Source organism: Diabrotica virgifera, chromosome 9, assembly GCF_917563875.1.
Source record: "Diabrotica virgifera virgifera chromosome 9, PGI_DIABVI_V3a".
Taxonomy (NCBI): domain Eukaryota; kingdom Metazoa; phylum Arthropoda; class Insecta; order Coleoptera; family Chrysomelidae; genus Diabrotica; species Diabrotica virgifera.
Genome location: NC_065451.1, coordinates 4,026,072 through 4,053,780, shown reverse-complemented (window position 1 = coordinate 4,053,780; position 27,709 = coordinate 4,026,072). Strand labels below are relative to the sequence as shown.

General features: G+C 30.8%; 1 protein-coding gene and 1 long non-coding RNA gene across 2 annotated transcripts; one reads left to right on the top strand and one right to left on the bottom strand.

The window, feature by feature from the left end:
• Nucleotides 1–7,833: 7,833 nt before the first annotated feature.
• LOC114326776 (prostaglandin reductase 1-like) lies at nucleotides 7,834–25,481 on the bottom strand. The gene is made up of 6 exons (XM_028275210.2): nucleotides 25,230–25,481; nucleotides 21,344–21,443; nucleotides 20,418–20,597; nucleotides 10,561–10,831; nucleotides 8,892–8,994; nucleotides 7,834–8,179 (listed from the first exon to the last, which is right to left on the bottom strand). Exons 1-6 carry the CDS (start codon nucleotides 25,333–25,335, stop codon nucleotides 7,923–7,925), a joined length of 1,017 nt encoding a protein of 338 aa, XP_028131011.1. The 5' UTR covers nucleotides 25,336–25,481; the 3' UTR covers nucleotides 7,834–7,922.
• On the top strand, nucleotides 11,262–12,842 carry LOC114326860 (uncharacterized). The gene is made up of 2 exons (XR_003651912.2): nucleotides 11,262–11,509; nucleotides 11,618–12,842. It is a non-coding gene; the product is annotated as an uncharacterized LOC114326860 (long non-coding RNA).
• Nucleotides 25,482–27,709: the final 2,228 nt, after the last annotated feature.

Below are 27,709 nucleotides of genomic sequence, written 5' to 3'. Positions count from 1 at the left end.
GTGCTTATAAAAGTTATATAAAAAGTGGTTAAAGCAGCAATTATTAGTGCATGTTTTTTTATAACAGATGTAACAGTAATATGGAATTTATATAAAAAAATCACTGGCATAAATCGATTTTAAATACATCACCTATCATCGATTTGATACTATACCATAGAAAAATGGGTGAAAATGCATAACTTGGTTTATAGTGCATAAAACGCTTTTAAAAGTGCATAAACATGTCAAAGTCAAAATAGTAAAGGCCAGATTTTGTTAGTCGAGGGTTTTTGGGGTCGCTGAACATGATCAGAACCATCAGAGCATCTGGTGCCCAGGCTCACTGGCCACTGCTAAGGTACGTCATTTTCTGGAGGATCGCGGGTTTTCGGCACTAAATTAATGCAAATATTTTTTTTCCTAAATGCCCTTAGTCCAGGAACCGAAGCTTTTCACCTTGCAATTTTTACACAATGGATCGATTTGCTTGAAAATTTGAGAATAAGTAGTGGATAGTCCAAGGATCAAAATTTCTATATCATTCCGAAAATCGTTTCTACCATGGGGGTGGTTGCCACCCCATCTTGGGGGTGAAATTTTTTTATTTTATTTTGACCGCAAAATTTGATAAAAACATTCATTCTAAGCAAAACCTGTTCTATACATTTTTTTTAATTAATAGTTTTCGATTTATTCGCTATCGAAAGTGTTAATTTTGTATAGAAAAAATCAATGTTTTTCGATATTACGATTCACTCGATTTTTGCCGTAGAAATTTTTTTTTCAAACCATGTTCTTGGGAATTAAATAACCTACAATTTTATATGGAAACATTTTTTCGTATCTCTGACGCTAATCTTTCTATTCTGAAGAAAATTGCATTTTTTACCAAACTACAAAAATTCGTTATTCGCTTTTAACTCCATATATTATTATGCTTCCAATTGGATTTCTCCTTTTTTTTTTCAAAAAAATATATTGATTTTTTAACAGTAACTGTTTTATTTTTATCTTAGAAAGTTTGGCAAAACAACAATAATTTTGTAGGTTTTTACAAGGTCTATAAGCCTATTTATATTAAGTCTTTTTAAAATCCTCAGTCGCAAAAAGAGGTGACTTTGAAAGGGTTGGTAAAGGTGGTTTTTGCATGTTATTACAAGTTTTAATTGTCAATAGCTCACTCAATTTTAGACGTAGAAAAAATTTTTGTAAACCTGGTTCTTGGAAATTAAATAAGCTATAATTTCATATTTAAAAATTTTTGTGTATCTCTGATGTTAATTTTGCTATTCTGAAGAAGACGACATTTTTCCAAAGTACAAAAATTCGTTATTCGCATTTAACTCCATTTTTTTTAAACTAATCATACTAAGCCGGTCAAACTTCTAGAACCTATTAATAATACATAATATTAAGTAAAAAAGACCAAATAAGGTTAATGACTAATTTTAATTAGGGTGGTGATTAGAGGGTTGCTTGCAATCACTTTTTCGTTAAAAAAAAAATGGGAACTGACATTCTTTTCATTATTTCACTTAATTTTTGAGCTAGAGACTTTCTTTTTAGGTGTGGTGATAGATATTTTTAAGTGCTTTAAATTAGTGTGAACAAGTTTTTCTCGAAAAATGCATAGTTTTCTCGTCATTTGACTTTGGAACTACAATATTTAGCATTTAACAAAGAAGAGCCAACATATAATAAAGTATAGCTTGATTACTATTGGTCCTAAAGAAAATTTAAAAAATTGGTTTTGTTTATTTTTTCAAAAGGTACATTTTTGTTAAGTAAAGTTGTTTTGATAAAACGAAAACTTTTGGAGTTATTAGCAGAAAACCTATTAAAAATATTGATATTTTCGATATAAAACTAACACTTTACTTTCGATAGCGAATAAATCGAAAACTATCAATTATATCAAAAAAATGTATAAAACATTTTTTGCTTAGAATGAACGTTTTTACCAACTTTTGCGATTAAAGTAAAACAAAAAATTTCCACCCCCGAGATGGGGTGGCAACCACCCCCATGGTAAAAGCGCCTCTCAGCATGACATAGATTTTAATCCTTGGACTATCCACTACTTATTCTCAAATTTTCAAGAAAATCGATCCATTCTGTAAAAATTGCGAGGTTGTGTCCTATTTTAAGCTTCATTACTTGGACTACCTGGCCTATAAATACATACATACTCGCAAAACACTGTAAATTATCGAAAAAGGAAACATGCAGGGTGTGTTAAAAGAAGCAGGTCGGTTGAATATTTCGCAAAATTTACATCGAATCGAACAACTGAAAAATATGTGTTTAATATTTTTTTTCTACAACCGTGTAAAAAACGCAATTTTTAGCACTCCATACGAGCGTTAAAAATGCTACTTTAAGGTACTGCTTTAAAATATTTTTAAGGCACTGCAGTTTGTATTGACCATATATGCAATTTTGATGTAATGACAAAAAAATATAAAAATGGAATGTCAGTCAAGTTCAAGTAAAAGTTTTTGTAGATATTGTCCTGTAATTACATTTGTAGAAAAAATATTGTATGATATGCGTGTTAAAAAGTACATTTTTAAGGCACTCGCGTGCCTTAAACGTGTACTTTTAACACTTATATCATAAATAACTATTAAAAATCTAAAAGATAAAGGCATTTTTTGTTTATATTCGATTCAGAGTTGGACCACCATCTTCATATTATTATAGCTATTTTAGCATCCTCAGTGAAGCTATGCCATCACAACTCTGAAAGGAATATAAACAATCTGCCTATTTAAGAGAAGCCATCGCGATACAATGATTCCACCTTTTGAGACGCAATCTAGCGACATCTCTCGTATTACGAGGAAAACAACGAAAAGCCCTAGATACAAAGTTTACTACTTTTTAAACAATTAGAATAATTGAAATAAAAATATAATAAACAATATTTTAAATCTAAGACTTTTAATATTTAATCACAGAGACGACGAATATAGGAGAATGCAAATAGAGGACACTTAGGCCACGCATTTACCTTCTCTTCGTCTAGGAAAAGGACCGAAAGACAGTTTCTTATACTAAAAACAGAGTAAAAATGAAAAAGATTAAGGTAGGTTTTGTTTATATTTGATTCAGAGTTGGACTACCATCTCCATATAGCTATTTCAGCATCCTCATGCCTCCTCAGTGAAGCTATGCAGTCTTAAAAAAGACAGTATGCAGTATTAAAAATCTATTGAATGATACAAAACACGACCTACCATCTCCACCCGTTGGGATAGGGGGATGGTAATTTTAAAATTTAAACAGTGGCCCCCATTTTTTATTGCACATTTGGATTCCTTATGAAAAAGTAAATAAGTTTTACATACTTATTTATTAAAACATTTGAAAATGTTTTCACATTTTTTTATTACGTTCAAAAATGTTTTCGTTCCAACCACGAGGATAAACTCTAAATGTTAAATTGACGCAATAGTAAATTTGTTGTCTTGCTAAGCTTTTTGTGGTTATTGACCTTCTTTTTATATGCTGCCTTAAAAATGAACAATATTAGCTTATCAGCTGATTAATTTGTATTGCAATATTATTCACTGCAATGTGATTATTAGTCAAATTTATTGTTTAGTAATTTATTTCTTCTAATAGGGTACAGTAACGTAGATTGTAATAATTGCTAAATTGTAATTAAATGAATTATTTAATATTTATAAACATAATTTGTTTTTTGTGATATAGGGCAGTCAATGAGGTTATTTGGCTCCGAATTCCATCCTACTAAATCGATTTACTTGATATTTTCGCAATAAGTAGAGAATAGCTCAAGAAACAAAGTCTACCCTATGTCGATGTGCGCTTTTATCTTAGGGGAGGTTCCCACCCCTTCTCGAGGGTGTAAAATTTTTTGGTTTAAATAACCACGGAATTGGCTACATAACCTAATTCTAAGCATAAACTGTTCAATAATTTTTTTTGAAAACTCAATAATTTTTGAGTTATTCGTGGTTGAAAATTGGCCGTTTTCATTGAAAATGCCTTTCGGGCGGTTTTTTGCGAATACCTTAAAATCTATGCATCTAACGAAAAAAACTATACAAAACATTTTTGTAGCTTATAAAAAAAAGAAAGAGATTTGTTCCTTCATATATCGACGCTGCCAAGCCAAAACGGCATAAACGCCAAAATGGCCACTTTTTAGTTAGCTGCACTAAAAAATAGGATTTTAATTTCCGCACCAGACAGTCAACGCGGAATAACCGCAGAAAAAGTGAAATAGGTGTAATATAGTTTTAAAATTTTTATAAACGCCAGTCTAGTCACGCACGTGAACACCGATTGACATAATCGCCAGTGCCCGTAAGATTATCATTGTGTACATTTCGGTCCAGTAATAATAGTAAAGGTATGTATTTTTACAATTTTTATGGATAAGTTACATGGTATTATCTACCTTTGCAATATTTTCAATTTGTATTGATTTTTGAAGCGTAAACACACTGAATTTCTTTAAAAACTATGAGGCGTTTATGCCAAAACCACATATTTACATCGTGGTTGACACAAGTGCCATTCCTCAATGGTATTCTTATGCAGGTTTCTTATTTAAAAATCGCGCAAATAAAAAGTTTATTTTAAAATATTCTATTGTAACTTTGTACTAGTGTGATGAACAATTCATTTTGTATTACAGCATAGAGTTCAAATCAATTTTATATAGCTAAAAATGGCGATAGATGTTTGGCGTTTATGCCATTTTTTGTTGCACATAAATAGCAGAAGTAAAAAAATAATGGCCTTACTAAATGAAAATAAAACATATACCGAATCAGTACAAAATGATATATTGACTGACAATAATCCCCCTATATTTCCCTTAGAGGTTTATGACATTTATAATGCCAACATTGCAGAAGCTTTTAGCAATGACATTATCATCTTTGAGGAACCACCAGACGTTGCAGTAGAAGAAGAAATATTTAGTCACGATCTCACATCATGTTTCAACTTAGCAGCAGATAATGGTTTGGATGCCGGTATAAGTAGTGATTAAAATAAGGAAAATACAAGCAATGAAATCAATACGGATATTGAACCAAATATTGACAGTGATTATGAATTAGAATCCACTACTTATTATTAGATATCCACTTTTAAGTATTTCATATTTACTTTTAAGTATTTCATCCTAGCACCAAAACATGTTTAAAGAATTTAAGGTTTTGTTTTCAACTTAGAATGTATTTTTGATTAATAAAAAATAAACCCTATCAAAAATCTTCGTAATTTCATCATTTTTCTTGTTGGCATAAACGACAAGTTTTGATTTTCGTTTCTTTTTTCATTAATGGCATATATCCCTTTTGACACAAACGCCAGAGGTAAGTTTGGCATATTCACCAATGTTATATCTTGATTGGACATAAGCGCCATTTTATAGTTTTTAATTTATTTCAGACAGTATTTTCAGCAACATTAATGTTCACAATATATTAAAATTTGAAAAAAAATCACCAATTTTTTTGAATCACTGTGCAGATAAGCAGAATTGGTAAAAATAAAAATAGTCAGTTTTTTGTGTTTCCTGAAAAATCAAGTTAATGTCGTTTATGCCGTTTTGGCTTAACAGCGTCGATATCTTTTAGTTATATTACAAAAAGAGATATGGTAGGTGAGAAGAGTTTGTTTTTTTGGTGCATGCTGAAATCGGTGTATTCAACGGTCGATTTTAGTTGTACAATGCTACCAATACCTTTTATAGTGATTGAAAAGACCTTTAGAATGAGTCACATTAAATGTCGATTACATTCAAAGTAAGCGAGATATGCTGCAAAAAATTGATGACTAATGGAATTTAAAAAAAAATGTGAAGTTCATTTAACCCCTCATCCATCAAAATTTAAATGCATCGTTTTCGGTCTACAATACTTTTTACTATAGTGTTATTTCTATGTTCAAAAAGTTGGACGGGTTTAAAATTAACAGTTTTTGAAAAAAAAATAAGATCAAATTATAGAGCGCATTTTTAAATTTTCTTAAGAATCTTCATTTTTCTCCATGTAACTCGAAAATGATAAGAGATACGAAAAAAAAGTACCACACAAAAATATAGGATTTTGTTGCGTAAAAATTTTGTTTTATTATTGTATCTCTTATCACTTTTAAGTTACATGTAGAAAAGGAAGATTTTTAAGGAAATCTAAAAATGCGCTCTATAAATTGATCTTATTTTTTTTCAAAAACCGTTTATTTTAAACCCGTCCATAATACTATAATAAAAGGTATTGTAGAAGTAAAATGATGCATTAAAATTCTGGTGGATGAGAGGTTAAATATACATCTCATTTTTTCTTAAAATATGTACACTAATCATCAATTTTTTTACAGCATATCTCGCTTAGTTTAAATGCAATATACCTTTAATATTTCTCATTTTAAAGATCTTTTTAAGCACTACAAAAGGTGTTGGTAACATTATACACCTAAAATCGACCATTTGTCTTTTATTTCAAGTTAAATACAACGATTTGAGCATTCACCAAAAAAACAAACTATTTTCACCTTCCATATCTATTTATATTACATATAACTAGAAGATTTATGAAGGAACTAGTCTCTTTTTTATAAGCTTCAAAAATGTTCTATATAGTTTTTTTAGTTAGACGCATAGTTTTTAAGGTATTTGCAAAAAACCGTTCGAAAAGGTGTTATTTTTCAATGAAAATGGCCAATTTTCAACCACGAATAACTCAAAAAATATTGAGTTTTCAAAAAAAAATTATAGAACAGTTTATGCTTATAATTAAGTTCGCTAGCCACTTCCGTGGTTATTTTAACCAATAAATTTTCTACCCCTGAGAAGGTGTGGGAACCACCCCCTAGATAAACCAAAGTCTACCACCATAGGGTAGACTTTGAATTAGGAGATAAGTAGAGGCTATTCCCAAAATTCCATTAAAATCCATGCAGTAGGATAGATTTCGGAGGTAATACCTTATTTTTGCTCCCATTGACTGGCGTATTATTACAATTTGTTCAATTATCTCGTTTAGGAAATACCATAAATTATCTTCTTCTCGCACTCCTTAAGCCCCATAAGAGGATCTGAGATCTCGTCATCTTCCATCTTTGGTTCCGCTTTCCTGGAGTTTTTGCATACACCCCATTCGTAATCTACCCTTTCTTTTTTTTTCTTGTATGAAATTGTATTGAATTTGTTTAAAACATGTCTCATCAAGCTGATGGTTGGGTACTCACTATAACTTTGTGCATTTGCTTTATTTCAACAGCCAATCCGTTGTTATAGCCAATTTTATATATTTTTTTAAAAGGTGAAAGACAGATCTTTTACGGGAACTTTGGAATAACTTTATTATTTAACTCGGTATTTCATCCTGTTCCCTCACTTTTCTGGTCTTTGTTAATCTTATTACTCGTTCAATTTCGTCCATAGTTGTGTCAGGTCCTGTCACTTCTTTGATTTACTCTTATATTATTTACTTTGTCACTTCTTTAATAAACATTCTTTCCATCTGTCTATTTTAACCAAATCAGTCATAATCAGTTTGCTGTCTCTATCAACAGTGTTATTTGTATGTTCTTGTACGGACTACGGATCCGTTACTTCTTTTATATTTTTAACAATATCGACGGTTAAAAGGTATAAGGTTGCAACCCACAAATCAAATTTTTTCAGGAAGTAAAAAAACGTTCCATTGAAGTAATTTGATGAGGAATTAATCTAATAATGTTTTTCGTTAATATGTAGTTTAAAAAAATTGATTTGTGGGTTAAAACCTTTTACCTTTCAACAGTCGATATTATACATCATGTTTTCCCTGTAACTCCTCAGTATCCAGAATCCAATAAAAAACATTTTGGTTTATAAACTTTTATTTTTTTAATAAATTTTGAAAACATAAAAGTAAAAAATGACGCAAATATAAAAAAGAACTAAATAATTCCTAATGACACTCCAAATTTTGGAAAACCTGGACAACAGGTTTTCCAGAACTGTCTCCTTTTGACATAGCAATGAAAAAGTTTATAGTATTTTCAAAACCTTCGCCAATAGATTGCTTGAATTTAATTCTTCCATGTGCCATCCATGTTTGTAGTTGAAACATACCAGCCATCCATTGAATGGTTCGACTGTATACGTCCATTTCTTTTAATTTCAGGTTCTTCTTCTCGATTATTTTTTGAGCTTCTTCGTTTCCAGCTGAAAAAGAGTTAATAATTTATTAATCACGGAGAAAAAAACTGAGATACTTTTTTTCACAACACATGATCATTTGTGACGATAATTCTGTATTATTGTTAACTTGGTTAAATGTTCAAGATCACTTTTATAGAGGCTAAAGTCTAATTGATTATTCTTTTTTGGTCCATCTTTGGTCATAGGCCTTTCCAATCCTTTTTCATTCTTCTCTGTCTGTCGCTACAGTTATCCACCTAGAGCCCACATGCTTCTTGACATCATCTGCCCATCTCATTTGTGGCCTTCCTCTGCTTCTTTTATATTCCCACGGTCTCCAATTTATGAGAATTTTGTTCCATCGGTCTTCTTTTTGTCTTATAGCCTGTCCGGCAAATCTCCATTTCAGCTTTGCAACTTCTTGTCTAACATCCCTAACTTTGGTTTTCTCTCTTATCCACTCGATTCTTTTTTATCCATTAGTCTTATGTGCAACATTGGCAACATGTGCAAGGCTATAAAGACTAAAAAAATATTAGCTAATTTAAATATCCAAGCGAATCTATTTTTTCCAACGTTTGTATATTCCTTTCTTTTTCAATGTCTCTCGTACTAAGGACATAAAATAGAAGAATATGAATAATTATAAAACCAAATATATTATGTTTTATGTTAAGAAGATGATGCAAACCAAATCTTTATCTGTTCATAGTAATAAATTTAATATTATTCTTACCATTATCATTAGCGGTCGATTTGTACAACATATTTTTACTTTTTGCTATCCTGCCTTCAGTATTCATATGTTCACAGACTACTGCAGAAACTTTACCGCCAACCTAAAAGACCATATATCTATGTAAATAATTTTATACTATACAATACACGATGATAAAACTATCCCAAAATGATTACATTAAGGTAAGACAATAATTGCCTCATCTATTTGACGCAAACAGATAACTTTGGAATCCATGCTGATGAAAAGAAGAGTAAAAGCCATTACAAGACGTGTAGACAGAGAAATAAAACAACATATAAAACAATAATTGACTATACTTTGGACATAACAAACGATTTAATGTTAAAAACCAAAAGCATTGACGGTAGAGACTAAAGCATTATTAAAAACTTGAATTGGAAGCAGATAACAATCGTACGAGTAGATGATAGAATAACACGTCATCGTGATGTCTGCATGATAAAAAGCTGTAAGAAGAATTTGGAAGCCGGATTTAAAAATTATTTATGATAAGATGCAATACATGGTCATTGGAAACATCGCAGAAGACCTGTAGGTAAATAACAAATAAAGCGAACAAATGAATACAAATGCTTAAGAGTAACTTTAACAAATACAGAATCAGATGAAACATGTAATAAATAAAATAAAGGAAATAAAATAACAGGACAATTACACTCGAATATATAGAGCGACGATTGTATACAACGACAAATAAAGTACCTAATGGAAAACGGAATAAATGCAATGGAAAGGGAAAGTGAAAAATGAACGAATTAGAAAACTAATCAAAGAAGACATATGGCTCAACACTACCTAGAAAAATTAAATTGACTACTATAAAACACTAATAAGACCAGTACTGACATACGGTTCACAAACTTGGACACTTACACAGAATGACCAATAACTGCTAAAACGTTTCGGGTGAAACATCCTAAGAAGAATATATAAAGGGATAAAAGAACAAGGTTTGTGTCGCAGGCGTTACAAATTTGAGTTTTATAGAAGTTTTGGAGAACCTGACGTTGTAAAATTCATTAAGGTAGAACCTTAGATGGATAGAGCATATAATCAGGTGAGGGAAAGATGCCATAGTCAGAAAAGTTTTTGACGGAAGAGGGCCGATAAGTCAACGAGCAAGAGGAAGACCGAAACTTAGGTACCAAGACAACTTAGAGAATAATTTAAAATCTGTTAGAATTATAGCAGTGGTTCTCAATCTGGGTACATGTACCACTGGTGGTACATATCATTATTTGCGGTGGTACACAAAACACAAAAAAAATAGTACTTAGTACTTGATAATGCAATCAAAAAATATAGGTGGTACCAAAAATAATAAAAATAACTATAGGTGTTACATGACTCAAAAAGGTTGAGAACTGCTGAATTAGGGCATGGAGAAGAGTTGCCAGAGACAGGTGCGAATGGAGGATTGCTGTGAAGAAGGCTTTGGCTCATATAGGACTGTGACGTCACTGATAATAGTGATAAGAACTAATGAGTGTGAAGGAGACACTAAATGATGAAATAGAAAAAAACGAAAATTACTCTGGACTTACGGACACATGTGAACACTGGACGAGACAAGTACATTCATAAAAGTATTTTATTGTGCCTGTAAAGCCATGTAATGTTTGTTTTTATAAATAATACTTACATTATCGAAATAACAATCCACTCCTTGCTTGGCTATCCCAGTCAACTCCTTATCTACGTCCTGATTGTTGCGGTTTATAAAATGATCTATTCCTAAGTCTTTCAACCATTTTCCTTCGTCGTCAGTTTCTACTATTCCAATTACAGTACATTCTTTGATTTTAGCTATTTGGCATACAATACTGCCAACCAAACTAGCAGCTCCTGACACAACAACTGTTTCGCCTTTTTTAGGGTCGCACAATTCCAAAAATGTAAAGTAAGCGATGTTTCTAAAAAAAAAAAAAGAATTTGTTAACTACGGTACTATTGTTCTGAAGCTATTTTCTTGTGGCATTTTTGCAATTAACTCTTCTAAATGGGAAATAAGCCACAATTTAACTAAAAAAATTATTTGGTTAACGTTTCGACGTCCAAATCGGATGTCGTCGTCAAAATACAAAATATTAATAAATTATTTTTTTAGTTAAATTGTGGCTTACTTCCCATTTAGTATAGTTGATTACGGTACTATGTTCAAAATTCGCGGAAAAACAATGTTAGCAGTCTGATACAGAAAAACGATTAATAACGATGAATAGAGATCCTAGCTAGAATGTTAGAGAAGTTATAAATGTCAAAATTTAGAAAAATCAAAACACACTTTACAGCAGATAGGCTAATCATAGACTATATTTATCAGTGTTACCAATGGCTGAGCATGGAAAGATGCACCTCCATGTCAAAAATTATGCGATTTTATCCGAAATTATGCGCTCTGTCGTAAAACGTAAAAACTATTTTAACCTTTACTGCGCATGCGCAGAAATTCAAAAGTCTTGACGTGTCAAAGCATTTTTTTGACAAATGACATTAAATATTTTTGTAAATAAATATTTACGAACAACCTATCAAATTTTTACATGTAATAAGATCTTAGACCCAAATAAAAATTAAAATCATTAAAAAGGGTAAAAAGTTGAATTTAATTATTTTGTCATTTAAAAAATACCATAATCCATAATAATCGCATCTTATAATTATGAAAATGCAATTATTAGAAATACTACTTATTTAAGGAGTTGTTAAAATACTTTTGCATATTATGGATATAAAATGGGGAATTTATGGACAATGTATTATTAGGGAATAGTGGACAAGTCCTCAACTACCTAAAATGACACCATTAGAAGATTCACCAAGAATTGTGATTGAAAGAACATTTGGTATTTTGAAGAGATTTCCCATTTTAACGTGTGTAATAAGAAGCAAGTTACCATTTTTTCAAAGAATAATATGAGCTTGTTGAGTTCTACATAATATTGCATTAGTTAATAGAGGAAACATTGAAATACTGACAAATAAGTGTGCTGTTGATATTGATATAGAACATTTTCAACCAGAAGCAAATCTACACTAAAATCATAATAAAGATGCACAGAAATAAACAAACCAAGACACGTTGAATGTTACTAGGAGCACTCCCGAATCATGATTTACAATGTATAAATTTTGTAAATCATTATTTGGGATTTACAATGTATTCACATTGTAAATTATGATTTGGGAGTGCTCCTCGTAACATTCAACGTGTCTTGGTTTGTATTAGTGATGTAACAAATGTCATTTTTTTAACATTCGTGAATACGATTGTGAATATCTGCTAACAACATTCGTGAATGCGGATGCGAATGCAAATGTTGAGTTTTTTAAATTTGTTTCTATTTTTGCAGTGGTTTATTTTATAATGAAAATTAATTGATATTTAGTGAAAATCAATGTGAATCTTAAAGCTTTATTGCATAATAGCAAATAATAAAATAAAGTGAAGACTGATAATGTACCTAGAAGTAAGTACCTTCTCTGAATAAATAAAGATGAAAAGTGAATAGATTTTGAAAAATATGAGAATATTCGCGAATGCGAATACGAATATTTGTTACATCATTAGTTTGTTTATATCTGGTGCATCTTTATTGTGATTCTAGTATAGTGCAACTAAATTTTGTGTGTTTGTTTTAAAATATTATTCATAAATTCAAGACAAGCTTACTGTTGTAATTTTATTTTTACTGGACTGCAGTTTGTTAATAATTTTATAAATAAATATATTATGTAGTAGCTGATTTTAAGTATTTTATTATTATTAGCAGTTTATAAATACATAATTGATATTGGTGTTTGATTTTACGTATCATTTAAAATATATTACATCTCTTTTGAAAAAGTAATATTTTGATTAAAAACTTTACAGATTCTACTTTATAAAGGATTAAAATTTCAAAAATAAATACTTAAACATTATTTATTTTATTGTGTTACCTGTTTATATTATTAATACCACTTCATATAACTGTTGAATTGAACTCTGTAATTCTGTTGTAATACCTGTTGAAGTAATTTTAAATCCATAATTTTAACAAATCCTAAACTTTTCCACAATGCCTGAAGCATATTTGTGTAAAAATATTTATTTCTATACAAAAATGTCAAATATATTGAGTTTAACAAATAAGTTATAAAGATATTATGTCTGATCATTGTAATTATTAAGCACTTTAAAATAATTTAAAAATTCCTTTTTGCAAACTTTTTAATAACTCCAGTTTCAATAAAATGTTCTTTTTATATTTGTTTGAGTCAAAACATTAATAATATATATATCAGCAGAGAATCAACTTTAATTTACGAGTTATTTTTAATAAACAAAATTAAAACAGAACATTATAAAACTATGATCAAAGATAATCATAATCCCATCCATAATTAAAAATGTGATAATAGTACATTATATACCGCGGGACTGAAGTAGTACATTTAATCCTGAAGGTAAAGTTTATGGCCCGACCGCAGGGAGGGCCATAATTTACCTGAAGGATTAAATGTACTTCAGTCGCAAGGTATATACGATACTTTTCGTACTTCCGGTATGATTTTATTAATTATTTCAATAATTTCAATCAGCTTTTTCTCTCTTCAACTCATTTAATAAACTGTCTTTAAAATAAGTTACCATAGTAACATTGCGTTGTGACAGTTATAATTTAGAAACATTGTCATTACTAGTGTCATTGTAAAGAAACATTGTTATTGATAATTATTGGTATCATGAGTGAAGAAGGTGTATCTGATATTGATAAAAGAGCAGCCGAAGTAGGTGAAGAATTGTTACCACCGAAATCTAGAAAACTATACGAGCAGCAGTACGATGCTTTTAAAAAGTGGTGCCGCTTAAAAAATGTGAGACAACCTACTGAAAATGCGCTGTTAGTCTACTTCGATGATAAATCAAAAGCGGTTTGTGCCTCAACTCTCTGGGCACATTACTCAATGCTGAAATCGGTTATTAACATTAGAGAAGATATTGATATAAGTAAATTTCCAAAATTATTAGCTTTTTTGAAGAGAAGAAATGAGGGATTTAAGCCAAAGAAGTCAAGAATTCTCACGTCTGAGCAGGTAGATCAGTTCTTACGGGAGGCTCCGGATGATAAATATTTAATGCTTAAGGTAAATTTGGAAATTTGTTTATATTCAGAAATTTTAAGAAATCAATTTTTTTGTAGGTTGCACTTATTTTGGGCGTTGCGGGAGCTTGTCGTGGAAAAGAGTTGGTTGATTTAGAAATCGACGATGTGAGAGATTTGGGCGATTCCTTCCTAATTGCGATTAGAAACACCAAAAATAAAATTGACCGAAATTTTGTGATCAAAAATTCAGAAAACAGTGCCATCAGTTTTGTGGCGATATTTCGGAAATATGTGGCATTGCGAAAGACAGGGACAACTCATTCAAAATTTTTTGTTCAATACATCAACAAAGAATGTACTAAGCGAGTAGTAGGAAAAAACATGTTTGGTACAATTCCACGGCAAATAGCAGCTTTCTTGAAATTAGAAAATGCGACGTCTTATACGGGACATTGTTTTAGACGCACATCTGCGTCTTTGTTAGCTGATTCGGGAGCAACAATAGACGTGCTGAAGAGACATGGAGGATGGAAATCCTCCAACGTGGCCGAGGGATATATTGAATCGTCTATTAAAAATAAACAAAAAATTTCAGATAAAATATTTGGTCAAGTCGCCGATTCGTCCACTATAGTTATGCCACAGTCCTCATTCTCGCTTCCTGTTTCCGCAGGATCTTCGAAACAAACACCAGTTCAATATGAAAAGGACCTATCTGTTACTCGTCAGTTACCTGCTGCATTAACCCAGGAAAGACTGGTCAATATGACGAACTGTCACAATATTAATTTGAATATTAACGTTAATTACCATTCTAATTAATTATATTTTTCAATAAAATATCCCTTAAATTCGTTTGTTTGTGATTTAATCGTTCCGGGAGTTTCGTCAATATTTAATCCCGGAGGGATTAAATGTGACACTTTAGTACCTGTCACAAGGGAGTGAAGTTGTCACTTTAGGCCCGGAAGTACGAAAATAATATAAGTGAAGTTAGACATATTCATATTTAGACACATTTGACAAATTTGTCACATACGTTACGTCAAAATATTATCCTGTATTTTCTTTTACGTTTTACAAGAAAAAAGAAGACGAGGATTCTTCTTATAAACTGACGCTTGTCATTGGTTTTTTCGTTTTTTCTTTTGCTTTGCTGGATTGTGCGAAATTATGCGATTTTATGCAGGATGCGAGAATTATGCGCCGGTCCTTAAATTATGCGCAAATCGCATAATTATGCGCCGATTGGCAACACTGATATTTATATACTATACTTTATTTAGTTTATTTCCAAGATAAGCTAAGACAACAGTTTCAGACACGTCATCAGTGGGTGTCCCGTGTCGTCGCCGATCAGGCTTCTGATTCTGCCTTCTGAGCTTATCTTGAGAATGGACTTAGTAGAGAACAACTGCAAGAGAATAAAAAAACAAATAATAAGGAGATAGATATGATATTTTCCGAAAATCTCTCAGGAATTTTAGTATGGTATAACTAGACCCAAACCCAGACATCCAAAGTGAAAGTTATCCTGCAACACCAAATTGTTCTATATGGTCCACACACTCAATGAAAAAGGTACGTAATATCAATAAAAATGTTAATTCAGACAACAAACGCAATTGTTAAAATTTGTCCAATTCTGGGTTTTATTGGAACAACAAAGCGATGTTCATCAATTCATTATTTTCGTTTGTTGATCCAATGTATTACGTTTATTGAATGGACGAACATTCATTATGTATACCATAATATCACTTTATTGATATTACGAACTCAGTTCATTGAGTCAACGAACACTGTTTATTGAAACAACAACGTCGTTAATTGACCGACGAAGACCATTCGTTGTGCCAATAACAGTGTTATTTCTCCTAACGTGTTTCGTTTATTTCTACAATTATTTCCGTTTATTCTTACAATTAATTCCGTTCATTGGCACAATAAATACGGTTATTCTTACAATCAATTATATTCATTCTTACAATCAGTTTCGTTTATTCCTACTATGAACGTATTTTATATTAATAATTACTGAATGCATTAGCCCAATGTATCATATTAATTGATTAATAATAATTTTTTAAATCCCCTTTTTTGTCCTTAACCTTTAGGACTTTACACTGTGTGATTTCTCATAATTATTATATCGCTTATACAGTGCACTGGAATAAGTGTTACACTCCCCCCCCCCCCTTATTAACTTATTTATTTTTAGTACATAAGCAAAACGCTCAAACGGGTCGATTTTTAAAATTATCTAAGTATATTATAACATCAATGTTTTGAACTTTACACGATCCCTCTTCAGGTGACAGGCGTAACTTTGATTTTTTTTAATGGGAAAGTACATCATGTGACAGCTCATTTAAAAGTGTTTGAAATGGTGATTTCAAAAATGTATAACACCTTAATCATTTTTGAGAGCGCAGGGGCAAAATTTCGATCGAATTATTTTTAAACGCATTAATTTTTTTGGAATCCTGAGAAAACTAATAAGTATTTTTGAAAAATTTAACCGCAGAATAAAAGACTACATTATTACTGAGGGCTGAAAATCCCTTAGAATAAACAAAAATTTTCTTTTGAATAGTATATTTGAAATAAAAAGATCATACTAAATTTTCTATTTTTCACCCCTGTGACTTATTAAAATAATCATTATAGAAGTTCTCAGGGACGTCAGATCCTCGATAATACTGTAATATTTTATTCTGCGTTTAAATTTTCAAAAATACTAATTATTTTTTTTCATTCAGGATTCGAAAATTCATTTTCAGTTCATCTTATAAATAACATCACAAGACAATATTAAAAGTAAACACTTACAAACATAAGACACTGACAAGTTTATTTTTAATTAGAATGTTCTCCCGTATTTACCTTATCAGAAAAAACTTACTTTTATTCAAATATAAAAAATAAGTAATATCTTATCCTTATCTTCCTTCTACTACGGACTACACTTGGAAACAAAATGCAATTATTATTCGGCACTTTCAAGGAAAAGCCGTTACATTTCAAATGGTCAAGCAAAACATTTATTGTCTCAACAACCACGATTATTGTCACAATTAACGCATTGATTGTGGGAATTAAAGGCAGTAGTAGATTAATTAATGTATTCGTTGGCACAACAATCAGTGTACATCTATTCAATAATCATATATTACTCTATATTAACAACATTTGTACATTGTTTTAATGAAATCTGTACGTTGTCACGATAAACCAAGGTAATTGCTTGTCATCTACGAAATCAAGAACGTGAGTAGCTGCCACAATTAACAGTATTTATTAAATATACGAAACTAAGTTATTGGCTGAATAAATTGAGTGTTATTGATTAATGTACTCTAGTTATTCTCACAATTATTATTCAATCATTGTGACAATAACCAAGTACATTCGTCAATGTCTAAAAGTTCGTTGAAACAACAAATTAAATTATTGTGAGAACGAAATACTATTCAATAATCACTGTTAATCAATATTACGAACTAAATTTTTTTGAGTGCATAAAGTCACACCATTTTGAGCGTGGGGTTTGGGGGGAGAGGAGGGAGAAATCGGTAAATTCGTAGTTTTTTAGGTTTTTCGTCAATATTTCTAAAACTACGCGGTTTAGCATGAACAACCCTCTATACAAAAATGTTCTACATTAAATTTTAAATAAAAAAGGCCCCAAGCATGATCCTTCTAAAATGAACGGTTCCAAAGTTACGGAGATAGTATATTATAATTGGTCCAAAAAAAGGATTAACCCAGACATCGAAAGTAAAAGTTTTGCTCCAACACAAAATTGTTCTATATAGTCCACATATTGTTCAGTAAAAAGTTACACCAATTTGAGCGTCCGGTTTGGGGGGGAGATGGGGGAGAAGTCGGTAAATTAGTAGTTGTTTTACGTTTTTCGTCAATATTTCTAAAACTATGTGGTTTATCATAAACAACCTTCTATATAAAAATGTTCTACATTAAAGTTGAAATAAAAAAGGCCCTATGGACAATCCTTCTAAAATGAATGGTTCCAAAGTTACGGAGGTAGTATATTATAATTGGTCCGAAAAAAGGCCTAACCCAAACATCCAAAGTGAAAGTTTTACTCCAACACCAAATTGTTTTATATGGTCGACATATTGTTCAGTAAAAAGTTACACCATTTTGAGCGTCCGGTTTGGGGGTAGATGCGGGAGAAGTCGGTAAATTAGTAGTATTTTTACGTTTTTCGTCAATATTTCTAAAACTATGCATTAGCGTAAACAATGTTATATACAAAAATGTTCTACACAAAATTTAAAACAAAAAAGGTCCTATACATAATTGTTATACAATCAACGGTTCCAGAGTTACGGAGGGTGAAAAGGTTTTCGATACTTTTTATATTTTTTGAGCAGTTTATAATATTATTACTAATGAAAGAAATTTTCTTTAACAGGATTTGCAATTTCACTGGCCGATTGTATGTTAGCTATAAGTCCTTGAAGAAATGTCAACCTCACCACCCAAAATCATCATCAATTGCCCAAAAAATATAAAAAGTATCGAAAACCTCCACTTTTCACCCTCCGTAACTCTGGAACCGTTGATTTTATAACAATTATGTACCGGATCTTTTTGTTTTAAATTTTATGTAGAACATTTTTGTATGGAATATTATTTAAGTTAAAGCATATTTTAGAAATATTGACGAAAAACGTAAAAAAGCTACTAATTTACCGACTTCTCCCCATCTCCCCCCCCCCCCCAACCGGACGCTCAAAATGGTGTAACTTTTTACTGAACAATATGTGGATCATACAGAACAATTTGGTGTAAAAGGAAAACTTTTACTTTGGATGTCTGGGTTAAGCCTTTTTTTTTGACCAATTTCACTATACTTACTACGTCCGTAACTTTGGAACCGCTCATTTTAGAAGGATTATGCACAGGGCTTTTTTATTTCAAATTTAATGTAGAACATTTTTGTATAGAAGGTTGTTCATGCTAAACCGCATATTTTTAGAAATATTGACGAAAAACCTAAAATACTACGAATTTACCGATTTCCTCCCCCTCTTCCCCCCAAACCCGACGCTCCAAATGGTGTGACTTTTTTCTGAACATTATGTGGACCATATAGAACAATTTGGTGTTGAAGGATAACTTTCACTTTGGATGTCTGGGTTATGCCATCTTTTGGATCAATTGTATCATACATACTATTTAGACATTTTTGAAAGAAACGTTCGATATTTCCTTATACTTAGCCATTGCCTGGAAACGAAAAATAACTGTACGGAAATGTTATTTCCTTACTGTAAGGAAATATTGTTTTTCTATTAATGCTATACAATGTGCAATTTCTCCCACTACTTATATACATTCAAATCGAACAATTTCTCACGCAGTGAGAAAAGTCGGCCATTGCAGTGCAACTTCTCTCACTACTTATATACATTCAAATCGAACAATTTCTCACGCAGTGAGAAAAGTCGGGCATTGCAGTGAGAAATATTTTTTCTCACGGGTTCTCCATACAAATGATAGCGGGTTTCCATGGTAACATGCACAATACAAACACAATTATTTTTGTCAAACAAAATGTGTTGAAGCAAAACTTACCAGGAATTACCTTTCAAAACCGTTCGAATATAACTGTTAGTTATTATAATTTTAAATAAATAAAGTATATAAATATTAAGAATATTAAATATGTCCCTACATATGTGTATATTTTATGTATTTCATTTCAATTTAGGCACATTATATACCTAAAAGCACCTAAATTATTTAATTTTGAATTTTGACATAAACGCATCCATAGGAAAAGTACAGTGTACAACACGTGAGAAAATTACATATTTTTCCCTCGCTTGATTTGCGGCACTCGCCTCGTGCCTCGGCTCACGTGACTTCTGCGCTCGTGAGAAATATGTCTTTTTTTCTCACTTATTGTACAGTATATTGTACAATTACAATATATTCTTTACAGCAGATTCAGCACAACTGCCAAAAATAAGCAGATACGTCAAATTTGACAATTCAGTATTTTTGTTTCTATAGTTACCAAACCTTTATTTGGTGTGGCATCGCGAATATTTGAGTCAAAATAATAATATGTCTATATGAAAATTTTAACATGTTTATTTTAATATAATTTAGGTGTTGGGTTTTCGGAAAAATATTATTTATACCTTGTAGGAAAAGGCACATTCCCGGACTCTGTATTGCCTTGTTTCGGCTTGCGCCTCTACGACAATTTTTACATCGCCCGGAAATGTTAAGCTTTTCCTATTAAGTACACAATATACTATTATTGTTCTCCGGCAAGCTTACATGCTTTGACGCAAAAATAACAGGTTAAAAAAGGGTAGATTGATAAAACAAAAAAAAAACATAGTATAAAGATAAAGTTTGTACCTACCCAGGTACTCCTAGCATCCCTAAAGCAACAGAAGGGCATAACCCTCCCATATTTGGTAGCAAATATGGCTCTGGTATTGCGGGATCCACAGTACCGTCTACGATAGAATAAGTCCTCCAGCTGCTTCTTACAACGACCAATTTACCTTCTGGAAAGTCTTCATTCTTACTTTGAATAATCCTGAAAAGTATATAAAAAATTACGTGTGCGATTCTGGACCATATGTAGTTTAACAAGCTATCTAAAAACTCATTAATATTTTACTAATTGAGGTGAAAAATTATATAAACAAGGGATGATTTCATAAAATAGCTAGATCCGTTGTTTATGGAATTCCACACCTCGAACATTAGCACTCCACTCAGCTGACTATTAATGTAGATAGTTTGTTAGACTTTACTCAATAGTTATAATTGAATACAGTGCATGAAGGGTCTATGTGAGAATTTTTTCAAAATATGTTTTTTATGTTAAAAGTAAGTTGTCCGAACCTAGAAATATTTCAAACAAGGCAAACACGTTTTAAAATTAATATTTTCTAAGTAACTAATTAGAGTGTAAAGGATCTATGTACATAGTAAATTTTAAAATGTAAGTGCATAAAGGATATATGTATACCTATATAAAAAATATATAATAAATGGTTTTTTTAAGTTTTTTTTTAATATCGTTAATAAATATATTAGTTTTAGGACTACATATCCTATAAATTTAGTCTGTTTAGATATTATAGTGAAAAAGTTGTAGTATAAAAACTTTAACTTCATTTTTCTCAATAACTTGCAAATGTCACATAGACCCTTCCTGCACTTGTGTCTTCAATTGTCATGAGGCAAGATCAAGATAGACAGTGTGTATAGTGAAATTAATGAATTTATACTTGTGACAAATAAAGGACAGATCAATAAAATAGAATGTAATTTTACCTGGCGATTTGCGTTTGTCTTGTGGTGTTATTGTTTTTGTCTATATGAGGCCCTGCTGTACATGGGTCAACGCTTAAATACATGGCTTTTACAAGAAACTCTAAAAATAAAAAGAAAATTAAATCAGACTGAGATATTCTAAGTTGTGTTGTTTTCGTTATTTTTCATCATCCTCGTTTTTAAGAATAATTACAAATTATTGACAATGATAAACAACTTGGGGTTGGCTTGACTGTTTCTTACAGGTTAATATATCAATTATATAAGAATTAACTATTTTCAATGGGAAATAAGCCACAATTTTACCAAAAAAATGATTTTATTAACGTTTCGACGCCCAAGTCGGGTGTCGTTGTCAAAATACAAAATAATACTAAATTAAACAAAAATGTTGTTGCTTAGCAAAAAAATTCTTCTAATAATTTATTTAATCTGACTCATTTATATCGGCAATTCAGACATGTATTATACATTTTAAAGTAGAAGACTTTAAAATGATATTGCCAATATTGATGAGTTGCATTCCTGGGACGACTTTACTAACGGATAGTTCATTTGATTACATGAAATAAATATTGGCAATATCATTTTAAAGTCCTTCTACTTCAAAATGTATAATACATGTCTGAATTGCCGATATAAATGAGTCAGATTAAATAAATTATTAGAAGAATTTTTTACTAAGCAACAACATTTTTGTTTAATTTAGTAGGTATTATTTTGTATTTTGACAACGACACCCGACTTGGGCGTCGAAACGTCAATAAAATCATTTTTTTGGTAAAATTGTGGCTTATTTTCCATTGAAAATAGTTGATTATAAAAATGCCACAAGGAAATAGCTTCAGAACAATATACAGCGTGTCTACTTAAGTTGGAAACATATGGGAACTTTTTATTATTAATTTTACGAAAAAAGTTATTCTTCATAAAAAGTTCTGCATGCTATAAAACCTAAGATTCAATCATTAAATATCAAATTTTATCAACATTATACGAGGTATGTCAAAAAATATGAATCTCGTTCAACAAGGGTAAAGTACATTTATTTCTCTGAATATCGAAAATTGTTATTATGAAAAGTTGTTTGGAATTAAAAACTAAGATCAAATATGCAGTTATATGCTTCTAATTAAAAAAATAGCTATTTGTATAAAGTGTAACTTTTCCTCCCGAGAATGAAGTTTACTGCCCGACGCGTAGCGGAGGGCAGTAATCATTCAAGGGAGGAAAAGGCACTTTACTCCCATGTTATACATATGGGTTTTCCACCTTCCTCAAATAACAAGTCATTTTTTCATTTTTACTTAATTTATTTATGTAACTAACCAACAAAATTTATTAGAACTAAAACAACAAGTAGGTACAATATAACTGTCAACTGTCAAATATAAGTCAAATTATTAATGTAAACATTGTTAAATCAAAATAACAATTTACTGTTTTTTACCATTCTGCAAAATACAGGATGTTTTATAAATAAACGTTAAAATGTATAGATACTTCGTAATAGAAAATAGATGTTATACAGGGCGTCAATAAGTTATATTTCATGAATGAAATACCATGACGTCACTTTTACTTTTCCTCCCTAGGGAGGAAAAATATTTTCCTCCCTAGGGAGGAAAAGTACAACTTTGCTCCCTAAAATCAGGTCCGGAAAAGTATACTTTCGGTAGAGGTAGGTGGAAAAAATATTTTCCAAACTTTTCTCACATTTATGGATACTTAACTTCGTTTTTATTTATTTTCCATAAGATAACTCTTTTATTATTACTTTTACGAAAAAAAGGTATTCTTTATAAAAATCTCTGTATGTCCTAAGCCCTGAGATAAAATCATCAGATATCACATTTTATTAATTTTATACGAGGTATGTCAAAAAATATGAATTTCACTCAGGAGTAAAATACCTTTATTTGTCACAATATTGAAAATTGTTATTACAAAAAGTTGTTTAGAATTAAAAACAATGTTTCAATATGGAATTACATCCTCCTATTTGAAATATTGTGAAATATAAAGGTACATACTATACTCATGAGCGAAATTACTATATTTTTTAATTATTTATAATGGGAAATAAGCCACAATATTATTAAACGTATTTTGACAACGGCACCCGATTTGGGCGTCGAAACGTTAATAAAAATCAATTTTTATTTATATTGTGGCTTATTTCCCATTATAAATAGTTAAAATTGTAAAAATGCCACAAGAAAATAGCTTCAGAACAACATTCATATTTTTTGACATACCTCGTATAAAATTAAAAAATGTTGATATATCATGGTTGTATCTTAGTTTTTAGACCATGCAGAGCTTTTTATGAAGAATAACTTTTTTTCATAAAATGAATAATAAAAGAGTTAAATATCATATTTGTAATAAATTAAAACGATGTTGGGTATTCATAAATTTGAGAAAAATTTGTAAAATATTTTTTTTCAATTAGAAGCATGTAATTGCATATTTGATCTTAGTTTTTAATTCCAAACAACTTTCCATAAAAAGAATTTTCGATATTCAGATAAATAAAGGTACTTTACCCTTGAACGAAATTCATATTTTTGACATACCTCGTATAATATTGATAAAATTTGATATCTAATTATTGAATCTCAGGTTTTAGAGCATGCAGAACTTTTTATGAAGAATAAGTTTTTTTCGTAAAATTAATAATAAAAAAGTTTCCCATATGTTTCCAACTTAAGTAGACACGCTGTATATAAGAATTTCCTCGAATAATAGTCGAATTTATAATTCTACAATTACATCTCTAATTTTAAAAAACCTTTTACTGAAAAAAATAGAGAATGAAATATTAAAAAACGATAACTTGAGGGAAGCTAAGAAAAACTCCAAAATTACATAATTAACACAGCAACAAAGTAACGAACACTAGCATATTTTATCAAAAACGAAAACCCCATGGTTTACAGAGGAGATGAAAACAAAATTTGAAGAAAAGAGCAAAGCCTTTTCTTTACATAACACAACAGTCATACAGCCACTATAAACGAATCAGAAATGAAACTAATACTTAAGTAAAAATGGCGAGAGACGGTTCCCCAATAAGAAAACGATCAGTAGGTCGATTGAATGACAACTTACTGGAGCTGCATTGAAAAAGAGACAGAGACATGTCCACACAAAAAGAATAAGAAGAACTTTTATAAAAACCTTAGGCAACTTTGAAAACAGATAAAGGATAGATTTGCCAATTCCTGCACTGTTGATAGTTCTGCATGTACAGATATTTTATTTATGATTATAACAAACGTTTTCAATAGCTTGGATATAAGAAATCGATACAAGTTGAGGTATTTAAAGAAGAAGAAGACATTTTACTTAGCGAATTGTCCTTCTGATAAAGTTGCACTAAATCTAAAGTTATTTACAATAACGTCGTAACATGTAGGGTGATCCATTTAAGAAAGTTGAGAAATTTTTAAATACTCCTATTGAATCACCTTGTATATTTAACAATATGTTAAGAAGAGCATTCAACCTATAAATGTATTTTGCATTTATAGATTTTGAAACAGCCTACGATCGGATAGATATACACATTCCATGCTAAATTATGAAAAAAATAGGATAACAAAAACACCTGTCTAAATAGATAGACAACTCTAAGGTTCAAGTTAACAGAACGACATTTCTCAGAAGGTTGAAAGGCATTACAATATTTGATAGACAGCGAATAGAAATAAGAAGTTCTCTCCAGCTAGTACATTCTAATGAGCACTGGTTTTTGATTAAAAACGAAACCAAAATATGCGAAAAAGTTTATGCAAAAAGCAAGAAATAACAAAATAACAATAATTAGTATACTCAAGATATACTTAACTTTGATATGATTGTATATAAACGTTCAACTTACCCCCATCTTCGATAGGACGCAGATTTTCCTCAACCAGCTCAAAATCAGACCTTTCTGGCAAACCATCGAAAGGTCTGATTTGTTTCCAAACTTTAGCTTTCACCATATCTGTCGTAGAACCTTAAAGTTGAACTGACCGAAACCTTTCTAATTCCAGACACAAAATTCACTATTTATATGTTTGTTATCTTTTCTAGATTATTCGATGGTGTGTTGAGGTAGAGCTAGATAGCATTGACCATGAGTAAATGTATTCCCACAAAAAAATCGAAAACTGAAATGCCACAAATAAACAATTCAAAAGATAGGTAGATAAGAAGTGGTAAGATTGATAGGCCGATGTAATTTTGTTTCTTGAATTATTATTACCTACATTTTCAGAATTTTAATTTTTAAGAGCAGGAAATTACTGAATAAGAAATTTGAGGAAGGGATTGTAATAGAGTAACAAGCATATTATTTTGTCATAAAATAAATTTAAGATTTCTATCAAATTCCTCGTATTTGATACTACTCTTTTGTATAAATTGTTGGTTACCTATGAATTCTTCCTATATTCTCAACTCTGTTTATTAATAATCCCAACTTCTTCTTTCTTTTCTTGTAGCACATGGTCCTGTTTTTTCTATCATCTTGTGGTATTTTTATATTGGTTTATGTGTTCAAATTTTGCGGTTCATCGTTTGTCCATTCTGTCGACATTATCACTATTTCGATGGTGCAGAATGGAAACCTTCGATGTCAAAAAATATCACATTCGGGTTTTTGTTGAATATCTCTACAAAATATCGCTGTGCGTGCTTAACAAACCTCCTATGGCAATACAAAAACAAATAACAGCTGTAAAGTGAAAAATATAAAGACCTCCTATGTCAATTGCTAAAATTCTGCTGTGGAAACCTTCTATGTTCAAAAGCAATAAAAAATATGGAAACCTCCCAAGTCAGTTACTGAATTTTTGCTGCGGAATCCTTCTATGTTCACAAATGATGAAAATGTGAAAACCTTCTATGTCAAATTTAACAATATTCTGCTGCTACAACCTTCTATAGTCAACAGCTGGTATACGAATTGTATCGTGTTCTTTTGCTTTCCATTATTCGCTTATCGTTAGTCGAGCAGTGATTTAATGTGAGGTTATATTTCAGCATTTTACCAAGTTACAGAAAATAATGTTTACCTCAAGAACGAAGAAAATTATGAGAATGGCTGCCCCAAACATTGAAAATACAGGTAACAATTCACATCATTATTAGGCTACCGGTGTTCAAAACAATATTTTTTCTGCAAATTATTTTTTACACTCAATTTACAAAGTAATTTGGTACCATGCGTGTTCTATTACAAATTACTACAACAAACTATTTCCTTTTTTCAGGTGACGTCCACATTCCAGATGTTGATCACTTACGAAGTACATCTAACTCATTCAATTTATTGAGTATTATATTTACACTTAGTTACTCAAATTTTAAGGGTACTTGTGCATTAACAGGCGTTTAGGATGATAGGCCCTATTCTTATTAAAGAATATCATTAAAGCTTTTCAATGTATTGCCATATTTGGCAAGATTTCTGCTTGAATCAAAATGCAAACGTGATTTGGAACGCCTCCTTCTTGAAAACCCTCTGTACTCTCTCACAGACTTCTTCCAATTACCAATGGAAAATTGTTTCAATTATAAGAGCGTTATTAATTAGCCGCCAGAAAAATTCTAATAGCATTGTACAGTTTTTTGAATTAGATAGCATATAAATAGCACAACATTTTGATTTGTTTTATTATTTAACAACCGAAATGTATTTTAGAGAAATAAAATTGTGATATTAGGTAAATGAGAATTATTGTTCTGAATGTTTTTATTTTTGACACAGTAAACAATGTTAACCTACTTATTTATATTGTGTGTATTCATCTGTATTGCCGTTTCCAATTGTATAATTCTGTATACTTGAAGGAATAAAATCATTTCTATTTCTATTAATTTTTTGTAATTGTGTTCCAGGTGAATGTCCTACATCCGTAACGTGTGCAATGGAAATTGACACTGACCCAACTGTAAGTCAACCCACCGTTTATTCTACACTGGTAGCACTGAGTGTTACTACTGATGTAAGTGATAAGTACACTAACGAATGTGACAATGCAAATGACCCAGATAATATGCAACTGTCTCAAGATTCTTGTGCAAATGATACACAATGTAACACTACAAAAGAGAACATGACAACAGAAGTTGATAATGGCACCACTGCAAATCAGTTCGAGTTTGCTGAGGAATTATGTTCTACTATCTCTACCGATATTCAGATACCCCACGGTGATGCTGAAGAATGTGATGTAGATGATCCAGATTATGTGTTAGAAAATAATGAAAATTCTGATGACGAAACAAAAGATGGCAGAACTACAGAGAATGAAAATAGTGTTGATCCAATTACTAAAAAACGAAAAGGGGTATGTAATAGAAACGAATGGA

What these genes read in the sequence shown, in the direction of transcription:
- LOC114326776 (XM_028275210.2), bottom strand. Translation starts at nt 25,335, where the DNA reads ATGGTGAAAGCTAAAGTTTGGAAACAAATCAGACCTTTCGATGGTTTG. An exon ending in GGGATGCTAGGAGTACCTGG is followed by an intron (nt 10,832 to 20,417) that starts GTAGGTACAAAC and finishes TTTTTTTTTTAG; the next exon opens with AAACATCGCTTACTTTACAT. An exon ending in TGGATTGTTATTTCGATAAT is followed by an intron (nt 8,995 to 10,560) that starts GTAAGTATTATT and finishes ATGGTCTTTTAG; the next exon opens with GTTGGCGGTAAAGTTTCTGC.